We start from the raw sequence: 21708 nt of genomic DNA, 5'->3' as shown, positions 1-21708 counted from the left end.
TAAAGGGCAGATGATGTGCCAACTATTTTAAAGCTCCAACACACTAATTCTGTAAACAATAATGGCTACAGCCTGCACACTGCGCACTGGAATGGATTCCTCAACTTGGCCTCATCACTTATGCAGCTGATGAAACAAACACTGACAGCTTTTTTGCATTTGTAAAGGCCCCACAGCAGCTGTGGTGATCCCACCATAGAGCAATGAATTAAGCCTGAAACCCAGCTGGGTCTGAACAGAAGCCTTTTTTGCACAATACAGCAAGACTATCATTGTTAACCTAGGCATTATTGGGAAATAGTCTGCATTACATTATAGGGCAGTTCTAACTCAATTCTAAAATTAGCTCTAATAAGCAATTTTAATTTTAGTGGGAGGGATGTAGCGGCTGTTTTCCAGATGATACAACTATGTATATAGGTACGCCACACAAAAGCAGCACAGCAGAACATAATTTCCAGTTAACGCAGCTTAAAATACTAACTTCTTAGACACACAAACACCCAGGGACACACTAACTTCTAAGTTGAAGTGGGCACCCAATAAATAGGTAAGCTAAATTAATGGCCTTCCAACAGAACTCAATATAAGTCATTACAGACAAAGGGGAGTATGTGAAGTTAGTTAACATCATTAGAAAGAAAAAAAATACTTTGACAATGAACTTAAACTCTGTATAACATGTAACTTTCCAAACATAGACCCATTAGTGTTTGGCTTCCTACCAACAAGAATCCTGAGAAAAAGAGTGGACATCCTTAGCACCATGGACACTAGGTACCCTCCAACCTTGACAGAATGCTACCCAACCAATCTCATGGGGGTCACTCTACCAGTCATCTGCAAATTTCCCACTCCACTTCTCTTGTTGCCCCTGCTTTAGTTTAGTTTCTGAGTGCTTAAAAATGAGCAAAACCCACATTTCCAATAAGCAACTAACTATATCATCTAAACAACTTCACATAAGAATAAATCTAACAAATCAGAAGTATTTTTTTTTTTAAAGAGCAGCCAGGATGGCTCAGTAGCTAAGCTCTCACTAGCTGATCTTCCAGAGGACCTGGGTCCAATCCCCAGCACCCACATGGAAGCTCAATACTGTCTGTCATTTCAATCCTAGGGAATCCCATGCCCTCTTTTGGCCTCTACAGGCACACACATACATGCAGGCAAAACACCCACATACAGAAGATAGAATTTTAAAGAATTATGTTCCAGACCTCTTCAAAGATCTTTCATTTTACATTTATCATGAAAAGCACTTAGTGTTTAGCAGGCTGGGAGGTAGAGGCAGGATGGCCTGTTTAAGGCTATCACTCACTCTCACGCGCACACACATTTTCTCAGAGATTCTTAGTAGTTAACTCTTCATCCCAAAGCACATTGACACTACCCACATAAAAATGTAAATGAGACCAGTGTGGTGGCTTATGCCTGTTAACCCACAACTGGATAAATCTGAGGCCAGCCTAGGACCAAGAAAATTTAACACACATTTTTAACCTTTAATCTCAGTATTCAGAAGGATCTCCCTGGGGTCAGCCTGGTCTACAAAACAAGTTCCAGGAGACCAGAGGTACATAAAGAAACTTTGTGTGTTTTCTTTGTGTGTTGAGGGGTGGGTGTGTCCGTCCTTTACCCAAAGTAGGACCGTTTAGGAAGGAAGACCTGAAAACCAGAAATTTGAGGTAACTACTCATTTGAAAACCTACTACAGGACAAAAAAATCTGAGCCACATGAAGCAAATCATCCCATGATGAACCATGAAACTCCACCACTAAGCAAGGGAATATAGGGCTTCTTCTACATAAACATGTAAATGGCACTAGTTTACAAATGGACAGAAGAGGGGCTGCAGAGATGGCTCAGAGCTTAAGGCTTCTTCTCTTCCAGAGGTTCTGAGTTCAATTCTCAGCAACCAAATGATGGCTCACAGTATCTATAATGTGACCTAATACCCTCTTCTGGTATGCCAGTGTACATCCAGGCAGAAATCTGTATACATAATAAATTTAAAAAGTCACAAATGGGCAGAGGAAGTAATAATGGCTAAATCAAAAGTGACAACCAGCCAAGTAGGGAACACACCTTTAATCCCAGCTCTTGGGAAGAAGAGGAAGGTGGATCTGAGTCTGAAGCCAGCCTGGTCTACAATTGCCTTCAAGGATATACAGAGGTACACAGAGATAGATGCCCTGTTTTGGAGGAGAGTGAAGAGGGATGGAGAGGCGAGCACTGGCTGCTCTTCTAGAGGACTCACATTCAATTTCCAGCACCCACATGACAGTTCACACCTGTCTGACTCCACTTCCAGAGGATCCAGCACCCTCAGACACTAATGCGCATGAAATAAAAATTAAATTTAAGCTCTGGCATGTTGAACAAGGTAGGAGGTGTCAGAAAAGTTGCCACAGGGATAATTGGCTAATGGTGGCCAAGTGCCCATAGCAACGTAGCTTTTTGATCCTTTGATGTCAGTTCCTCTATCATTGTGAAGCAGAATTCACCAAGCACTCACCAATTAATAGGGAATGTGCGCTGGGTTTAGACCACAGTGAGACAGGGTTCCCAGGCTGCCCTTTGGGAATCAAATGGAGGCCAGAACCAAAGTCTATTTTGATGAAGCACCATTTGGAGGGACTGGCTGCCTTCCTTCCCAAAGATTCTCCCAGCATGGAAGGGTGGACTGCCCACCGGCCCTCCCTCTCCCTTGACCCACTTCCCCTCTTCCACTGTACACTCAATAAATGAATGAATTAGTTAATTTAAGAAAAAACAGTGGCAGCCAATCAGAAAAAGGACCCCCACTGAACCCCAGAGGTGGAGGGCCTTAAGGCAAGTATAGAAATAACTTATCTGTAGTAAATAGACTTAGTGATAATGAGCATTTTTGTACTTTTTCTAACCATTTACTGCATTTTCTAACAAATGCTATCAATCTTATTGCCACATAAAAGCTTGCACACAACAGGAAAAAGGTGTACATAACCCCAAATGTATCCTCCTAGTCTGGTTTCTGGTGTTGTGATTAAAAAAAAAAAAAAAAAAAAAACCAACAACAACATAAGAGAGGAAAGGGTTCTTTTACTTTACAGGTCACAGGACATCTGCTGGAGAAGGCAACTGCAAAAATGGGGGAGGAATGCTCTCAGGCTCATGGTTCCCAGAACCACCTGTGCAGAGGTGGGGCCGCTCACAATGGGACAGCCTTACATAATGATTCATCCCAAAAAAAAAAAAGAATAGAAAGAAAATGGGGGTGGAGGGGAGAGGCAGGTAAATAGTGAATCCTAGCTTGTGTAAAATTGACCAAAAAAACAAAACAAACAAATAAAAACCAATCAGCACAGTTGAATAAACATGTGGTGTATCTATCCACACTATGAATGGGATCAAACCTTGAAGAATACTCAACAGTGTGAGATTCATCTTTATTACATGAAAAAAGCCAGCCCATCACAAAAGCCACATACTTGACACATTCATGTCAAGTATTGGGGGGCGGGGGGGGGGGGGGGGCGCGGAGATGCTCCTCAGAGTCAGAAAAGATTAGTGGTTGTCAGAGGCTGGGAAACTCAGTGAAGTGGGTGGGAAGTAAGCACTAGTGTGGAGTGCTGCAATGTTCTAAAATTGACCACACTGACACTTGTATAACTGAATATACTAACAAACCACAGAATTGTTTTAAAAGACATTACACTCACATAAAATTATATAGGAAAAGACTGAGATGCCTCATCTTGGTTTAAAATACCACAGACATGGGGGCAGGACCAAGACTGCCCAGAACTGTGTACAAGACAAAAGAAAAGCTTAAGAGTTGGCAATTTGTAAAAGACACAGCAAGCAAAGGTCAGTCTAGTACTCAAAGTGCTGGCCTAGGGCTCTCAGATGAAAGAATGGCTACCTCAAATGCAAGAAAGCCCTGGGTTCCATCCCCAACATCTGTCATATGTCTGCAACCCGATCAGATCACCTCCCGGTCGGGAGGAAGAATCAGGAGTCCATCCTCTGGGCTAAGGAAAGCCTAAAAAGAGAACTGAGCGGGAGGTGGGGTGATATTCAGCGCTAAGGGTTCTTTTCTTGCCCAGCAGAAGGTGGGCCCTGGATTACATTCTCAGTGCTAACAGAAAGTTTAAATGTAAAGCTGTTGCTGACACCCCAGCTCAGCTGCATACCTACACTCCCAGCTACTGGGAAGGTGGAGATAGGAGAAGCTAGATAGAAGCCAAATGAGTTTTCTCCCCCCAAATTTACTTCTGGTCAGTTTGTTTGTTTTTAGAGCAACAGAAAAGCAAACAAGGACCAGGAAAAACGTATCCCCCAGCCCCAACAAAAACTGCAATTTTACAGAGACAAAAGAAATGGCTTCCCAGGTTTAAAAAAAAAATTTTTTTTTTCCCAAACTGGAACCGAGGGACCTAAGGTTTGATTCCCAGGACCCACACAGTGGAAGAAGGACAAAATGGACTCCTGAAAGCTGTGCCTTGGCCTAAATTAACGAAAGTATTTTAGTAAGCAGCAACTTTAGTCTATTACTCAAAAGTTGTAATCTGTGCTAAACATAAAGAGCAGGGGAGTCTACCTGTCACAGAGAGTCATTCGGGGCCTACTCTAACAAGCCTCAGATTAACTTAAAACCATCCTGAATTTTTATTTTTAACTGTTAAAGTAAATTCCTACTTATCGGCATTACAAATCTTTTAGCATTCAACACACAGAAGATTCTTTGCTGCTGTGACAGCAGGCAAGAAGGCACCCAGACACTTGTTCCTTGAAAAGCACTTAGCAAAGCCTTCTTATATAATGTCTGTCCAGAAAAACAAGCTGTTTGCTTGGCCAAGGTGACATCTTCTGTTCTTTACAGGAATGACCTCTATGTACAAAGGGGGAAAAGGACACCTCCTTAAAAGAGGTAAGGCTACAGTGCTTATTTGTATTAAACAACTGGAAGCAAAACACTAGCTGTAAGAGGTTTGCAAGTCAAAGATAATGGCCTTCCCTGGTAAACTGACTGTTCTTTATAATCATCATTATTTATATTCCCAGGAAGCTTTGCCTACTGCTCCAATAAACTCTGCTAAGAAGCACATGACAAGTTCAGCGAGTCTCCTGGAAGAAAGAGGAAAATAGGCTAAATGAGTAGAGACTATGTTTCATCCCAGTCTCGTCAGTTTGGGGATTGCCAGACATCACTTAATTAGAGCAGGCAGTGGAATAAGAACGGGGAATTAAAAAAAAAAAAGAAAAAAGAAAAGAAAAAAAAGCAAAGCTTTAGAGTAGATACTTCCAAATCAGATGCATTTTCCTCAAACATCTTGATCCTCTCCAGTTACCAAACCCAAAAGAAAACCCATTTTATTAGTTATGATCTAGACAAAAATCCCATATAGCATCACCAAGCTCATCAAGTTGAAGTTCTGCACAACTAACTCACAAAAATGAGTGATGTAGTCATAGTTTTAGTTTTGCTTTGCTTAGGGGAGCAGAGGGTAAAGAGAACGTATCCCCTGATTTCTTCAACCATGGGACTTGACCTAAAGCTAAGCTGTGCCCAGAGCCCAGACTCAGAAAAGCTCAAGCCAAACACATCTTGTATTTAAAGGAAGTTTTCTTCTCACTCTCATTGGCCACCTTTCAGATTCCAACCTAGCTTCAAACCACAGTGGTTTGGAATCCTAACAGTAGTTCTGAAGATTACAATACAGAGTTGAGTATTGAAAACATTTTTAAAGACACAAAACATTACTAACATCAGCCAAGCTAAAAGGACTTCAGAAGTTCATTATTAAATCCAGATCCAGCCTGGCCCCCTGCATTGGGGGGGTGGGGGAGGGAGAGTGATAAACCGCTTCAGCATTTAAACGGAAATCTGATCTCTGCCCTCAGGAGATAATCACTAAGGATTACTTTCATGAATCTTTAAAATTCTTGAAGATTAAAAATGCTGTCAGGGTGTCAATACCAATACTACTTAGCAAAGTTTGTAGGTCAGAATTCAAAGCTAGCCAAGTGCAGTGGCCCATGCTTGTAAAGCAGGCTCTTAGGGGAGCCTGCGAGTCTGGAGAGCAACCTGAGCTACAAAATGAGTTTCAAACCAGTAAAGACTATCTCAAAAACTTATAAATGGGACCAGGTGTGGTGGCACTGTCTTTGCTTCCAGCCAGAGGCAGGTGGATGGATGCAAGTTTCAAGCCAGCTTAGTCTACATAGTAAGTTCAAGGACAGCTGAAGTTAAACACAGTCCAGTTCTCAACTAAAAAAGAAAAGAAAACGTTTAAAGCTGCTCAGCACCAATACTACTGTTTGAGGGCAACTGTTGCTCCTGATCCACATTTTAATCTTGTGTCACATTTGCATGTCAAGTGAACTTGTCAGGTTAAGAAAAAAGAAATTGTTCCTGGGATGACAACTCACTGTGTTTGTTGTACAGTCTTTTAGGGAAAATGTGTGACATGTAGGAAATACATAAAAAAAATAATAAAACTAGCTGGGCATGGTCGCACAAGCCTTTAATCCCAGCACTCGGGAGACAGAGGCAGGCGGATTTCTGAGTTCGAGGCCAGCCTAGTCTACAAAGGGAGTTCCAGGAAAGCCAGAGCTATACAGAGAAACCCTGCCTCGAAAAAACTAAAATAAATAAATACATAAATAAATAAAACTACCATTCTGATATAAAATATATCCAAAAAAAAAGAGGCAAACATCTTAGTATTTGGCATACATACACCTACATTCCCAGCACTCAAGAGGACAGAGTAACATTGTACATCGAAAGAAAGAAAGAAAGAAAGAAAGAAAGAAAGAAAGAAAGAAAGAAAGAAAGAAAGAAAGAAAGAAAGAAAGAAAGAAAGGTAGGTTGGTTGATAGTCTGTTACTAAGTAAAAGTTGGGTGAAAGCAACTAAATACCAGCAAGCCTAACAACCTGAGTTCAGTGCCCAGGTGAGAAAGCACACAAAAGGAGAACCAACTCCTCCCAAAAGCTGTCCTTTGACCGACCTGCACAACTGCAGGCACCAGACAACCACTTACACACCCACACACAAAGAAAAGTGTATGTAATTCAGCCAGATGTGGCAGCAGAGCCTTCAATACAAAAAATTGGTAAGCAAAAGCAGTCGGTGGTATTGAAAGCCACTAATTAATCCCAGCACTCAGGAGACACAGAAAGGAAAATCTCTTTCATTTAAGACCAGCCCAGACTACAGAGTTCTAGGACAGACAGACAGGGCTACTCAGAAGCCCCAATCACAAAAAATAATTTTTTTAAAAAAAAAAAGCTACTTAAATTTAAGAAAACTTCAGGTAAACAGCTGAAAAGTGAACAAAACCTAATGTTCAACAACAAAACTAGGAATAATGAGGATCACTCATAAGAAGGTCTGTCTGTTTCTTACCAACACTCCTGCAATCGTAACTGCACGGCAATTAACTGTTTTCACAAACCTTGCAATATTAAGGAACGGAATCCACAGTGTCTCTGGCATTAAAGTCGTGGCATGCACCTTAATCCCAGCACTTGGGGGAGCAGAGGCAGGCCAACCTGATCTTCAGATCAAGTTCCAGGTCCGCCAGGGCCTCATCTGATTAGGAATCAATCATGTAGCATCTGTAAAGGGCCAAGCTGTGTGATGTCACAGCTCCAGCCACAACCAGGCAACATAACCAAAACCCTTCAAGGCAGATAAAAGCATGTGCTACTAATTTAAATAGGAACCCAGACCATGACTACTTATTAAATGCTTTCCATTCACATTGGCTCTTTCATCCTCCAACATCAAGACTGAAAATAGAACAAACAGAGCTTTACTGCTTTGGGCAGTGTAAGAATGAGAAAGGGAGCAACTTGGGTAAAACGGAATAGGAATTAGATTCCATATAAAAAGTCCAATAGGACTGGGGACATGGGCACAGACACACACCAAGAAAAAAAAAATGTTGCTTCTTAGCTACTTATCTCAACCTCAAAAACCTGCAGGAGCAAGAAAAATTCAATCACAGAATTTTCCCATTACTTAAGGAAAAAGCACACCTTAGTGAAAAAGGCAAGTGCTAAATAGCCACATTAATTTCCATCCTCTTCCTCAAACAACTGGAGCATCCTGTAAGAGCTGAAGATGACTCAGAAACACAATCTTTGTAGAGTTGCGCCCTACAGACCTGTAGAACTTAGATTACCTGTCCCTCCCGTGTATATACACTGACACATATTCCTAACCCATCCCCCTCCTCTAATGCTGAAGAGACTCTTCCTCCCTACTGGGAAGCAGAGAACTCAGCAGTAAACAATCTGACCAAGGTCACCAACATCTAAACACAGCCAAGATCTTCAGCTTCAATCTGACTCCAAAGCCAGTGTTCTCTTCCTAGTGTTTTACATGCTTGCTTCCTAGTAAAGGATACATTTTCTTAGGATGAGAGCAAACAGCAAGACATTAAAAGCTCTCTCTCTCTCAGTTGTATTTAACTGAGCAAGCTAGGAAGCCTCAACCCTAAGGGACCACTGTTAATGGTACAAAGCCCACCTTAGAAACAGGAACAAAAATCACAGGTACAAATAACATGACTCCAGGTCATTTTATTACTTAAGTATCTCCAACGTATTCACAAAGAAAAGAACCTCATAAATGCTCAAAATGTACAATTATACAAGCTCTCTCCTCCTTCCCTTCAGTAAGAAAGCCTTTCTGTCTAATAACACATTGTGTTCTTAGAGTAATTTTGTTTTACAAAGTGATTTCACATTTCTTAGTCCTAAATGCCCTGAGACAAGAAAACAGAAACTTAAATAAAAGTCAACTGACATCTTTACTACTTACAAAGGCCCATATTGCTTTGTAAAAGCCTAACACGCACCCTTACATAGAACCCTAAATTGGCAGAGCCCCTCCCAGAAGACAATAGAGTACACTTCAGTCAGTAATTCTACAACACTGAGGAATCTAAACACACACAAAGCATGCTACACAAAACATTTATTTTACAATACTAAACCTGTGGAAAATCCATCAAGGGGGCAACAGGTCAAGTGAAGCCATGTCAATGGTGTGTCTACACCCATTAAAAATCATTGTATTTTGATAACTGATGTAAGAGAGAAGTGCAAAAAGCACATAATGAGCCTATACACCTACAAGTGGGAGAATATCCGGTATGCGATTTCAGTAATTTTTATCTTTGAGTACTTGTCTGATTGGAATGATTTCATATGAAGGAGAAAAGCCATTTTTCACAAGGTAAAAAATGCTACTGGCTTATAATTAGCTAAGGGGATTACATATGAATTTTTATTTTTCCATGAAAATGAATCACTTACTTCAGCTACCGTGGATGACTAAGAATGCACCTGGAAGAAGAGAAATTATCCGGAGCACTTTTCCAAAAGCAACAGAAGAAGCTGTCCACTCTCAAGTACTGGCTAGAGTGTGGGGTCTACGACATTAAGTCAATAGACAGGTTCCCAGCTTTAAAATAATGGGTCTGAAATTCTAATTTGTGAATTCCTTTTCCACTTTTTCCACATCTATTCCTTCTCAGAGATACTGGATACATTCCATCATTAAGCTTTAATTAAAGAATGCTGTGTGAAGCTGCACATCTTTAATCTCAGCTCTCAGGAGGTAGAGACAGTCTGTACCTCTGTAAGTTCAAGACCAGCCTGGTATACAGAAAGTTCCAGAACTACACAAATAGGGCTGGTGAGATGGCTCAGCAGTTAAAAGCATTGACAGCTCTTCCGAAGGTCCTGAGTTCATACCCCAGCAACCACGTGCTGGCTCACAACCATCCATAATGCAATCTGACACCCACTTCTGGTATGTCTGAAGACAGCTACAGTGTACTTACATATACCAATAAATTTTTTAAAAGGGGGGGGGGACTTTTGGGATAGCATTGGAAATGTAATTGAAGAAAATACGTTATAAAAAAAAAGAAAAAGAAAAAAAATTTTTAAAAGAACTATACAAAGAAATTCTTTGAATACTAACTATATGCTGGTCCAAAGCATCTACAAAACTCAGCCCCTAACAGGCACACACCCAGACATCAGCAAGGAAAGACAGAGTCAGTTTCTTGGAATATGGCAGTCTAGCTTAAAGGCCATAGGGAACATAGTGGGCTCCTCAGGAAATCCACCTGCCTAAGCATGGATGAGAGCTTGCAAAGTTAAGAGGCTCAGCTTTGCTAAACGCAGAATATAATGCACAGGTGCAAGGTAACTGGATGGTGTAAACAAGAAAGGTTTCTTATTCTGTTGGTTTATATTTGATGCAAGAGACCGAAAGCAGTCACCAGAAGGATGAACCATGATCAGATTTTCAAGTTCAAGGAACATACATTCCTTTTAAACATGTTTGTGCTGCTCTGATCTTAATTCTCAATCTATCCTTGCTGATTGGCCTGATACAACAGACATTCAAAAGCAAAGTGGTAATGGGGGCTAGGGGATTGTTACATCATCTTTAAAGCCTTGCTTTAGGGCTGGAGACATGGCTCAAGAGTTTAAGAACTGACTGCTCTTCCAAGCACTGAGTTCAATTCCCAGCAACCACATGGTGGCTCACAAGCATCTGTAATGGGATCCAATGCACTCTTCTGATGTGTACTCACATACAAAAAAAAAAAAAAAGCCTTACTCTAAATATATTGTTCACTATGAATTTACTAGATTTATTTCTGAGTCAGCTAGGAAGGCTGCTGGCAGGCCTGATATCTCCAAGTTGGTGATTTCCAACTGTGTAATAATACCTTGACCATTTGTGCAGCAGTATGCAGTTTATAAAATGCTTCCACATCAAAAATCTCCCTGACTCTCCCAGCAACAGCCTATGAAGTACACTCAACAATGTTCCAGATGAGAAAAGAACTCAGCCATGTAGTGTAGCTTGCCCAGGGTCATACAACCAGGTTAAGAGCTGGAATTTGAACTCAGTTGATATTCCCAAATTTGCCCATTATCTAAGTGCCCTATATATTCAAAGTAGGCCTGTCCAAATTCCAGGCTGTTCATGACTGAAGCCAGCATATACTAGTAACAACTCATATAAAAGAGCCAACACTGCTGCCTGACAGAATGAGCATTCACTCATTTAGCCTCTCTTGGTCTGCACGCCTATGGAAGGTATGACTACAAGAAACACATACTCAGTTCTAACCAATCCCTTCATTTCTCCCTGGCACCAGTGCTGCCCCAAACAGGCACTACTTAACAGCTGGTAGAGATGAGAACTAAGAAATTAGCTAATCATTGAGAACAGAGCCTTCTTCAAAATGGTGATTAGAAAATAATGGAGGGGGTGGGGGAACACCGAAAGCAGTAAGATAGATGTCAAGAGGCTTCCTATATTTTCTGGCCAATTCAATTAGAGAAATACAGAAATACCTGGGTTGCTATGCCAGAAAGCCAGAGGGTCATCTCCTAATGACAATAATACCTACAAACCTATCTATTTCAATACACCCTATCTGCCACCCAACCTCCTAAAAAGCTAGGGAAAAGCCCCGTGTGTACTCAAGACCAGTGTACACAATGGAAGTGCCTTACCTGGTGTCTGATCAAACACCAAAGCAACTTAAGAAAGGGTTTATTTGGCTTACACACACTTCATCATTGAAGGTCAGGACAGGAACTCAAGCAGGGCAGAAACCTGAAGGCAAGAGCCTGATGCAGAGGCCATGGGAAAGAGTACATTGGCTTATTCTTCATGGCTTGCTTCAGCCTGGTTTCATGTAGCACCCAAGACCATCAGCCCAGGATTGGCATCACCCACAATTGCCCCACCCCAACCAATCAGAAAATGCCCTTGCAAGGTTGCCTATATCCTTGATCTTATGGGAGCATTTTCAGTTGAGGTTCCCTCCTCTCAGATGACTCTAGTTTGGGTCAAGTTGACATAAAACCAGTCCGCCTGGAGGGTAGGCAAAGCCATAACAGTACAAGTAACTTCCTAACACGGCTATCTAAACATTTCAATTTTTCTCTGCAGAGCTTGATGGACTTACTAAACTAGAGACTTAATTACCATTTAGGTTAGTGATCCCACCTGTAATGCCAGCACTGGCAAGAGCCTACAGGACCAGGAGTTCAGGGCCAAAAGAGCAGTAACGAAAGAACTCTACAGTAGGGTTTTCCTCTAATGCAGTAAGTCACACATCATTATGTTATGATTCCTTGAGTAATGTTCCTGTTATTTTTTTTAAAGATTTATTTATTCATTATATGTAAGTACACTGTAGCTGTCTTCAGACACTCCAGAAGAGGGAGTCAGATCTCATTACAGATGGTTGTGAGCCACCATGTGGTTGCTGGGATTTGAACTCTGGACCTTTGGAAGAGCAGTCGGGTGCTCTTACCCACTGAGCCATCTCACCAGCCCAATGTTCCTGTTATTACTCAAGCTGCCATGAGTAATAAAAGTCAGGATCAACAGTACAAGTGCAAGGAAAGGTATGGTACCAAGGGTGATTTGTGAGGGCCTCAAGACACCAATGCGGTTTCTAGAAGCCTGCAGAACTGCTGCCAACGATGGTCCTCAGGTACACGTAAGAGTGTGATCTTCCAATGAGGACTCAGACACAGGGGACAATAAGGTAGCTCCACCATCTAGTGCCTAAGAAACATCAAGCACAAACCCACTGCACACTGGCACAGGCCTTTTCCTCAGAAGCTGACAGCTCTTTTCATGGCTGTTCTTCCCTTCAGAGCAGTACTGACTAATCATCTAATATCGATTTCATCTGAATTGAAACACAAGAAGACAGTTTTAAACCATATGAACAATGTTTTGGCTTTGGTATTCTCTTCTATAAAATGGCTTCAAAAGCTCCTTTTCGTGGGGCAGTGGTGGCGCACGCCTTTAATCTCAGCACTTGGGAGGCAGAAGCAGGCAGATCTCTAAGTGTGAGGCCAGCCTGGTCTACAGAGTGAGTTCCAGGACAGCCAGGGCTACACAGAGAAACCCTGTCTACAAACCACCCCACACCCTCCCAAAAAAGCTTCTTTTCTCTTGTGAGCTTGCTATATAAACCATGAATGTGAGACGTTTACTCCAGAATTAACTAGGTTTTCTCTCCATAAAACTTTCAAGAAAAGTGGGTGTTGTGATTGTCTAGAAGTGTTTTCTAAACTGGCAAGACTGTAAAGGTGGTTTTTGCCTCCAAGCCTGACAACCTGAATTCAAATCCTCAGGATCCACATCATAGGAGGAAAGAACACAGCTCTGCCAAGTTGGCCTCTGATCTCCACATATGCCATAGCTCACACCCAAAGACACACACACATACACACATACACGCATGCATACATACATACATACATACAACACACAGAGAAGCTAGCTTAAAGACACACACACATACACACATACACGCATACACGCATACACGCATACACGCATACACGCATGCATACATACATACATACATACATACAACACACAGAAAAGCTAGCTTAAAGGGGGAGACGGGAAGAGAAGTACTGGAAGCAGACAAGATTATGGCACCAGAAGCAAAACAAGTCACTTCCTAAAGGATTCATCCCAAATCAAAACTAAACTAATCTTTATGAAGGTGTTTAGCTTTTCAAAAAGCCAGGCCTCTAAGCCCAGGATTTAGAATCAAGACAGGCTCACCATGAGTTTGAGGCCCGTGTGGAGTACAGAATGAGACCCTGATTCAAAAGGAAATTAAAAACACAGATGTACATTTTTAAGCATTTGAAATGGAAAAGACGGTCAGTAGTATCTAATGGGACAGACAGTAAAGTTGCTATAACACAGGACATAAGCATGTGACCAGAAAGATGATTCAGTGAGTAAAGACACTTGTCACCAACCAAGCACCACTTGTCTCATGTGTGTACAGGTAGGGAGAAATATAAAATTTAAAAAAAAAAATTTTTTTTTTAGCTGCATGATAGTGAGTGCCTGTAATTCCTGCTTTGGGAGCCAAAAGCTTGAGGATCAAGAATTCAAGGTCATCGTTAACTACACGGTAAATTCCACTCCAGCTTGCCTACATGAAACAATATAGGAGGAAAAAATTTACAGAATAGTAGGGGTATTGCTAAAAAGATAAATAAAACACACTTTTCTCTCTAATCGTTTTCTTTTATTGAGATAGTATCTCTCACTTTATTAGCCCTTGCTACCTTTAAAATCATTGCAATTCTCATGTCTCAGCCTCCCAATGCTGGGATCTCAGTTAATCTTTCCATCCAATTAGTCTTATTTCTGAGTACAAATTTCCTTTCAGACTTGTGCCACATGTTTTGATTAAGAGAACCTGGGCATTTAGGGATCGACCTGGAGACTGGAGGTGTGACTTAGTCCACCATACCACCACCAAAGTGGAATGCCATGTTCCTGAAGAATCCACAATGTCAAAACATCCAGCGTATCTATCTATAGCTAACATCTTTTTTCCTAGCATTTTTATCACGTCTCCTCCAAAGCATTCAACTTAAAGTTGAACCAACTGTTTTCACAGTCATTTCAAGGTTTACATAAGATTTAATTGTAATTACATGAATAAGCCCAACTGGAATAACCAGATTTGGGAACAAACAACTGACACTTGGCAAGCCTTCTGGGTAGAAGCCAAAGGGGACAGAGGCACACCCCACAGCTGCCCACTGGGCAGAAGCTGCAGATTAATAACCAGAATGTTCTGCACCTATGGCCAGGAGGCTAGGCAAGCAGGTTAGTTAGGAGAACTAACAAGTTTTGGGGAGATCTGGGCCAATAATATCAGTAGGGTTTGAACACTGCAACTAACTTTAAATTAACATGGCCAGAGCTTAATTCCAAATACTACCATGACCAAGACAAAGTAACAAATTCAAAACATCCCAGTTTGGCCTTTAACAAGTGTTTATATACTTGACTTAATATAATTTTCCCCTCATCCTCTTTCGAGACAGTTCTATTGTTAATAGAACAGAAACCAGACAGAAACTCTAAAAGATGTCCTCCTTTTGAAGTTTAAATAATCAGGACACTTACAGGGGCCTCTCAGATCCCTAGACAAACCCAGTATGGGGGAGGGAGGGGAGCAGTTCTAACCATGTGAACTGAAATATCTATCTAGTAACCCTCTTAACTACAAAATATTTCTAGCTGGTTATTTGGGCCAGTGGCTATAGACAAAAATATTCAACTCCCAACAAAGAAGGCTCAGCAAGTAATCCACATGGTAGAACCAGCTCCTCCAAGCTGTGCCCTAGCATCCTTATGTGTGAGGTAGCATCCAGAGCCACCTCACATACACATACAAATAATTTAATTTTTTTTTGGGGGGGGGGGGCAGTGGTAGAACACACCCAGCACTTGGGAGGCAGAGGCAAGTGGATTTCTGAGTTCGAGGACAGCCTGGTTTACAGAGTGAGTTCCAGGACAGCCAGGGATACAGAGAAAAACCTGTCTAGGAAAAAAAAAAAAAAAAAAAAAGATTGTGTGGATATATCTGTAGAAATATCAGCCCTTTAAAAAAGAGTAATAAAGGCGGGAAAGATGGTTCAGAGTTTAAGAGCAGAGGCTGCTCTTCCAGGACTTGGGTTCAATTCCCAGCACCTACATTGCAGCACCTACATGGCATCCTGTTAATTCCAGTTTCAGGATATCCACAGAGGCATGCAGGCAAAACATCAATGGGCATGAAATATTAATTATAAACAACCCAGAAAATAAGAACCCACCTGAACATATATTATTATCCATTTTAAATTTAACGCATCATCAACCTGGCTTTGCTTCTGTATGCCATTCTTATAGTGGGTGTCCAACGTTGCTGCCACCTACAACTGGGGTTGTTTGGTACCACAGCTTTCCTAGCACATGCAAGACCCTAAATTCTACCAAATATAAAGCATTTCCACCCTAGACTCCTTGGGAAAGGAAAGGATTTTCCAAGACAAGTAAAGTATTATAAATGTGGGAAAAGGAAAAACAAGGCAACTAACAACTTCAATTCTCCCTTCAGAGCTGTAAAATACCACCATGTTTATTTAACAAAGGAAAAGCAAGCTAACTCTTGGAGACATTCTCACTACCTAGTCCTGGCTGGCCTGGAACTTCCTGTATAAACCAAGATGGCCTCAAACTAAGATATGCATGCCCACCTCTGCCTCTGCCTCCCAGTGCTGGGGGTTAAAGGTGTGTACCAACCATGACAGAAGACAGCAATCATTTCATTTGACCATTTTTTGTGCTAGAGATCTAACCCCCTGAGACTTTGTCCATGCCAAGAAAGCACTCCAGCACTGAGCTACCTATTTGCAGCTATAATTGTAGTACAACTCTGTTTCTGAACTTTATGAGGTTAACTCCCTTTCTGCGGTCTTGGGGTAGTCTTGGGTATGTTTTAGAGAGGGTCTCATATTTCCAGCTGCTGGCCTTCTACATGCTATGTAACAGGATGACCTTGAACTCCTGACCCTCCTCCTTAAACCTCCTAATTCAATACCATCGGGCCCAGTGTATTTGGAGATAGGGACTGAAAACAGGAATTCCTGTTTGCTAAGACAAAACAACTGAGCCACACAGGGAGCAGGGAATGTTTGAGAAGGTTTTTTATGGAGCCCAGAAGGGCATGAACTGGGACTGGATATGTAACTAAAGATGACCTTTAACTGTCTCCACTTTACAAGTCTGGAATTAGAGGAATTTGAAAAACTTGATCCCTAAACAGATTAGGTTAAGCTGGTGACACAACTCTGTCCACAGGGAAAGGTAAAGTCTTCCAAACAAGCCTTAAGTTCTGAATTCAACACCAAGTAAAGATGAAAGTGCAGAGTCAGCATTGTCCTGTGATTTCCACATGTGAGGATGTCATGGCATGTGCTATTTTTAACATTATTATAACTCAGGGGTACAAATTCTGCTAAAGTCATCCTGAACACCAGTCTGATCATTGGATTTTGAAGTGTCTGCTCCTATCTGGTATCAAGCTAAGATCAAATGGCCTGGTTATCATCCCCTACTTCCCCTAAGAATAACCATCTACAGGAATGATGGCAGAAAATACACACTGGGGGAAACATGCAACTGTTTTATTGTCCAAGTGAATTGGGGCTCTGAAAGGCACCCTTTTCCAGTTATCTAAGGTACTGTAGTGGGAGTCATGCCCAACACAATTAAGACAGGATTATATTTCAATTTATGAGGTTCTCAAGGATGTCATTTAATAAGAAATATAATACTAGTTTCTCCCAAAGCCTTCCATCTACAATCACACTCAAACTCTTGGCTAAGGCAATAAACTAAATCGAAGGCATGTAAAGCTTTTGAGACCAATTGCAGGAAGCATGCTACCTTCCACCAGCCAGCTCAAGTAATAATGCCACCTTCCACTTACAGCGGCACACTGTTTTCTATCTTCCGCCCACATAATCTCAGTAACTTAGTAAAGTGACAAAAGCAGCTGTGACTTTCCACTTTGAACCACTGATTCTGTTAAGAACTAAGCCCAGTGGATCTCTAAATCAAGTGCTCTTTGGAGTCCTTCCTCTCCGGAGTCCCCAAGATACAGTAAGGAGCAGATGACTGGGCACAGACAAGACAGCTCTTGCCCAAAAACAAGGAAAAGCTTAAGGCAACAGCTGATGCTATGCAACATCCCCTTCAAAGTTATCATGCCACCTCCTGGAAAGGCACCCCAACGCAACAAAGTAACAAAATCCTCAAACTCCAACCATATAGAAGGTTAAAAAAAGCTCTTCCTAAATGCAATTTTCTTTCCTTTCACTAGCATGGGTGTGAGTGGGAATTACAGTGATACGTCCCACAATCAAAAGACCTAGAACTGTGGAGTGAAAATATTCCTGTTAAGGAGCCTCACCCCTGCTCTCCTGCCCCTAAGTAGTTTGAGAAGGTTCAAGGGCACTCGGTGAGGGGTAAAAGGCTTCCCAATGCTCACCTGCTGGGACCTGGAACACTGACTCAGAGCGGAAGGTCCAGGTCGGGCACATCCCTCACAGGCCCTTGCCTCCTCCCACGCCCCGCACCGCACAGCACAGCACCGCACTCCCGGAGCTCCTACTCAGGCAGCGCCTGGAACCTCCCGCCCGACTTTTGACAGCACGGAGGAAAGGAAGGTTCCACTGGGCTGTCCCTTTGTGACGTCACAATGACAACAGACAGCGGCAGCTCGCGAAGGGGGAGAACCGAGGACTCAAAGCCACTGGGGGCAAGGGGCGGAGAGAGGACGTGACGGCCCGGATGGGGGGTGCAAAGGCGCAAGGCAAAAGAAGGCCGCGGGGAGGGGAGGGGGCGCGCTGACGTCTCTCCTGCTTAACCTGTTGCTCGAGACTGCGCTGGAGCCCGCGGGCAGGGCGGCGTAAGAGCTGAGCCTTACGCGCGGCGGGGGGCGCCCGAGGCATCTTTCCCTTCCTCACCCCCACCACCACCACCCCCTAGCCTCACTCACCCAGCCCGTCCCGCCCCGAGTCAGCACGCCGAGCCACCCGCGAGCCCCACCCACCCGCCCAGCCAGAGCACAACCCGGAGTCTGCCCCCTACAGGCCGCCCGCGCGCCCGCGGCCCGAGCCCGGGCTACGGCCCAAAGCGCTGTGGGCCCCGTGCACCCTCCCGGCCGGCTGCGTCCGGAGCACCGCGTGAGCAGACTCGGCTCCCGCAGCAGCAACTCACGCTCTGCCTCGCACAGCCACCGCCGGCTTGCGGCCGGATGTCCAGACTCCACAGGGTCCGCTGGCCTCCAGCAAAAAAAAACAAAAAAACAAAATGCCTACCCACGGTGTTCTCCAACTTATCGGGGTCCGGGATAGGGTGGGGGTTCTCGTCCCAAGTTCTACCCCATATCCTTTGTGGCTACGTCAGGAGACATGCTCTGGGAAGGAGTCCACGCTCCAAGGCAAGGCTGTGTGTCCATGCAGTTTCTACACATCGAGTTTAAACTAGTCCTTTGCGCTTTACCCGGCCCACTGCAATGCGGATGTATTTTAATTCTTAAATTCCTTATGGAGTAGGCTTTGTAAGTTGAGCTTCATTTAATCTTACGTTTCTTTCAAGTTAAGTTTACGTGTATAGATTAGGATCAGCTCTCCGGGAGAAATTCAGGTTTTCCATTAAATGTGTGTGTGTGTACACATTTAACAAAACCACTGCCCAGAAGGTCATCTCCCATTATACACTCCTCTCTAACCAAAAAGGAAAAATATTAAGACCAAATCATCGACCCTAGTTAAATAAAACTTTCTCATAGGGTCGCATTGTTCTTTATTTATCTTCAAGGGCCTTTTTTTTTTCTGGGGGAAAAAAGTGTACTTTGCTCTAAAGCATACGCAGCTAACCACCGGATCACTCGAGTGCATATTTGGTTAATCCCCTGGTTTCCCTCTCTACTCCCTCCCCCCAAACTTACAAAAAAAAAAAAAAAAAAAAAAAAGCCACTACACAAAACAAAAACACTCCCTATGCCAAGCAAGACGCTGCTATACTGTGCACAAAACAAACCTAACCATCACAACCCAATCTCAGAAACCCAGTTTTCAGGGAGAAATTATTCGTATTAACATGCATTCACTCAGGCACACATATACTTTTACATGAGCTATGTTTTTCCCCTCAAACTAGAAACCATGAATCTTTAGAACCAAAACCAGCCTCTTTATAAAAGTCAATACCAATAAATGCATTCCCAGTAACATGATTCCCAACTGGGTCATGTTGCAAGCTAGATAAGCCAAAAGGGCCACATATATTAAATGATGTGCCAGTGCTAGAAGATCGCCATAATCGTACTCTGGATTGCAACTTAGCTTCCAACACACATACCTTACACGATTTTCCAAATAACACTAATAACAGGCTCATTTGTATGCAAAGTGCAATATGGGACCAAATCCGCCCGAGAATGCAGTTAGATCACTGCGGGGGCCCCCACACACAGAACCCCAACCTCCACCAAAACCCCTTGCCTTTCACCAAAACTACATCAACGTTGTGTCATTCGAGGTCAATTTATATACTTGAGGTATCTCTACACCAGTCTGTTTTCTCAACCAAACTAGGCAGACACGACTTTGCCTGAAAAGCCCTTTCGGAAAAGAAAGAGCTTTATCGGACGCTGTTTAAAACCTTTCAGCTGCAGAATTATCTATAAACTTGACATTCACAACCATCGCTTAAAACTGCAAGCCAAAGGATGTGTTGTTAAGAGCACTTACGTATTTCTTCTGAATGATATTCCTCTTGGGTCTTTCCTTGCTCATTCTGAGATCCAAATGCTGATTGCAAAAGGGGACAATTGCTTCATGAATTTAAAGCCGTCAGAAATTTGCAAAAAAATATCCTGGTGGTTTTTATTGTTGTTGGTGGTGGTTGATCTTGTAATCCGACTTTTCTTCCTCTTCCCCCAAAACCAGATTCGCCTTGAAATAAATCCGAAATTGAGAAGGATAAAAGAAAAAATATAAAAAGAGCCAAAGACGAGCGAAGCAAACAAGAAAAATTCACTTTAGTAAAACACTCATAATGGAAAATTTCCCCCGAAACATACAACAGACACAAAAAAAGAAAAGAAAAAAAAAGAAGAAAAAAAAAAAAACCGACGCCCTTCACTCCCCCCCTTTTTCTTCCAAAAACTACATCAGCGAAACGTGAAGGTCCTTAGTATCTGATCTGTAGTTACATCTTGAAGAAGAAAAAAGGAAAAGATAAATTTAAAATGTTGGAAGTCACGTTTGTGCTGCAGCAGCAGTGCGAGCAGAAGAGTCAACTCCAGCGGCGGCGGTGGCGGCGGCAGCACCACAGCGGAGGGCTCGCCGAGTCTCTTTTTTCCAAGCCCCTTAACCAATGAGAGAGAGGCTAGCCAGCCCAACTTTAAATGGACTCTGCTTTTATACAAGTTAGGGCTCCTCGGCTAATTCGCCACCTCCCGCCAGCCGAAAACTCCCACAGCTGAGCCCCCCGCACGCCTGCCTAACCTCTGCCCACAAGCCCCGGCCCGGTGCGGAGAACTCCCGCAGCCCCGTCGACGAGACCCCGGAAAGGCCTCCACGAAGCCTCTGCGGGCCGCCCGTCAGGCGCCTCTCCCACGCCGAGCCCAGTCGTGGAATTGAGAGAGGCTCCCTAGCTCAATGCATGGCACGCTCGGTCGCTCCACCTCAGCCCCTTCCCCCCCCCCCCCCCCACCCGCAGTCCGCTCACCCAACAGTCGCCGCATGCAAACCTTCGCCACTGCCCTCACGTCTACCTGCAGCCGGGCAGCTGGGTACCAGTGCCCCAGGACGCCCGGCCCGGGGGAGAGCCGCCTATTCCCGGGGCACCTTAGAATAGTCCCCTTGATCTTCTGGAAGTTGTAGTCCCTTGACTACAAAATGGCTATGGCCACGGAAGCGAAGAACTACAATTCCCAGCGTGCCCCACGCCTCCTGTCACTCAACTCCCTTTTCCCCGATCGCTTCCCCCTCCCCCTTCCCCGGGCCCTGCCAACAAACGCTTGGACGTGTCCCGCGTGCGACACTGCTAGAGGCTGGCTCGGGATTGGCCCGCGGAGCGTGTGGTCCGGGAGCGAGGAACTCCCCACGCCGGCCCCGCCCCCCAGTCCCCTCCCCGCGGGGGCCGCCCTCCCGGCCCGGCCCGGCTCGGCCCGGCCCCGCGCGCCCCGCCCCGCCCCCACCCCGGGCGCGAACCGCCTGTGGAATCGAGGAATCGGCGCGCGAGAGCGCGCCCGCGGGCCCGCGAGGGCA

At 43.7% G+C, this 21708-nt stretch overlaps 1 protein-coding gene across 5 annotated transcripts in view; it reads right to left on the bottom strand.

Annotated features, from left to right (window-relative positions):
• Jarid2 (jumonji, AT rich interactive domain 2) overlaps positions 1–21327 on the bottom strand; it is a 190870-nt gene extending 169543 nt beyond the window's left edge. For 2 of the 5 annotated variants that reach the window (NM_001205043.1, NM_001360281.1), the window contains exon 1: positions 20185–20830. In NM_001205043.1, the coding sequence (NP_001191972.1) occupies positions 20185–20229 (45 nt within the window). In that variant the 5' untranslated portion in view covers positions 20230–20830. Of the gene's footprint in view, positions 1–17915; positions 18429–20184; positions 20831–21166 lie in introns of those variants that run through there. The other 3 variants (NM_021878.3, NM_001205044.1, XM_006516859.3) reach the window with 3 other exon arrangements.
• Between the last annotated feature and the right edge of the window lie 381 nt (positions 21328–21708).

This window comes from Mus musculus, chromosome 13 (genome assembly GCF_000001635.26).
Source record: "Mus musculus strain C57BL/6J chromosome 13, GRCm38.p6 C57BL/6J".
Classification (NCBI taxonomy): Eukaryota; Metazoa; Chordata; class Mammalia; order Rodentia; family Muridae; genus Mus; species Mus musculus.
This window is presented reverse-complemented; position numbering and strand designations above follow the sequence as displayed.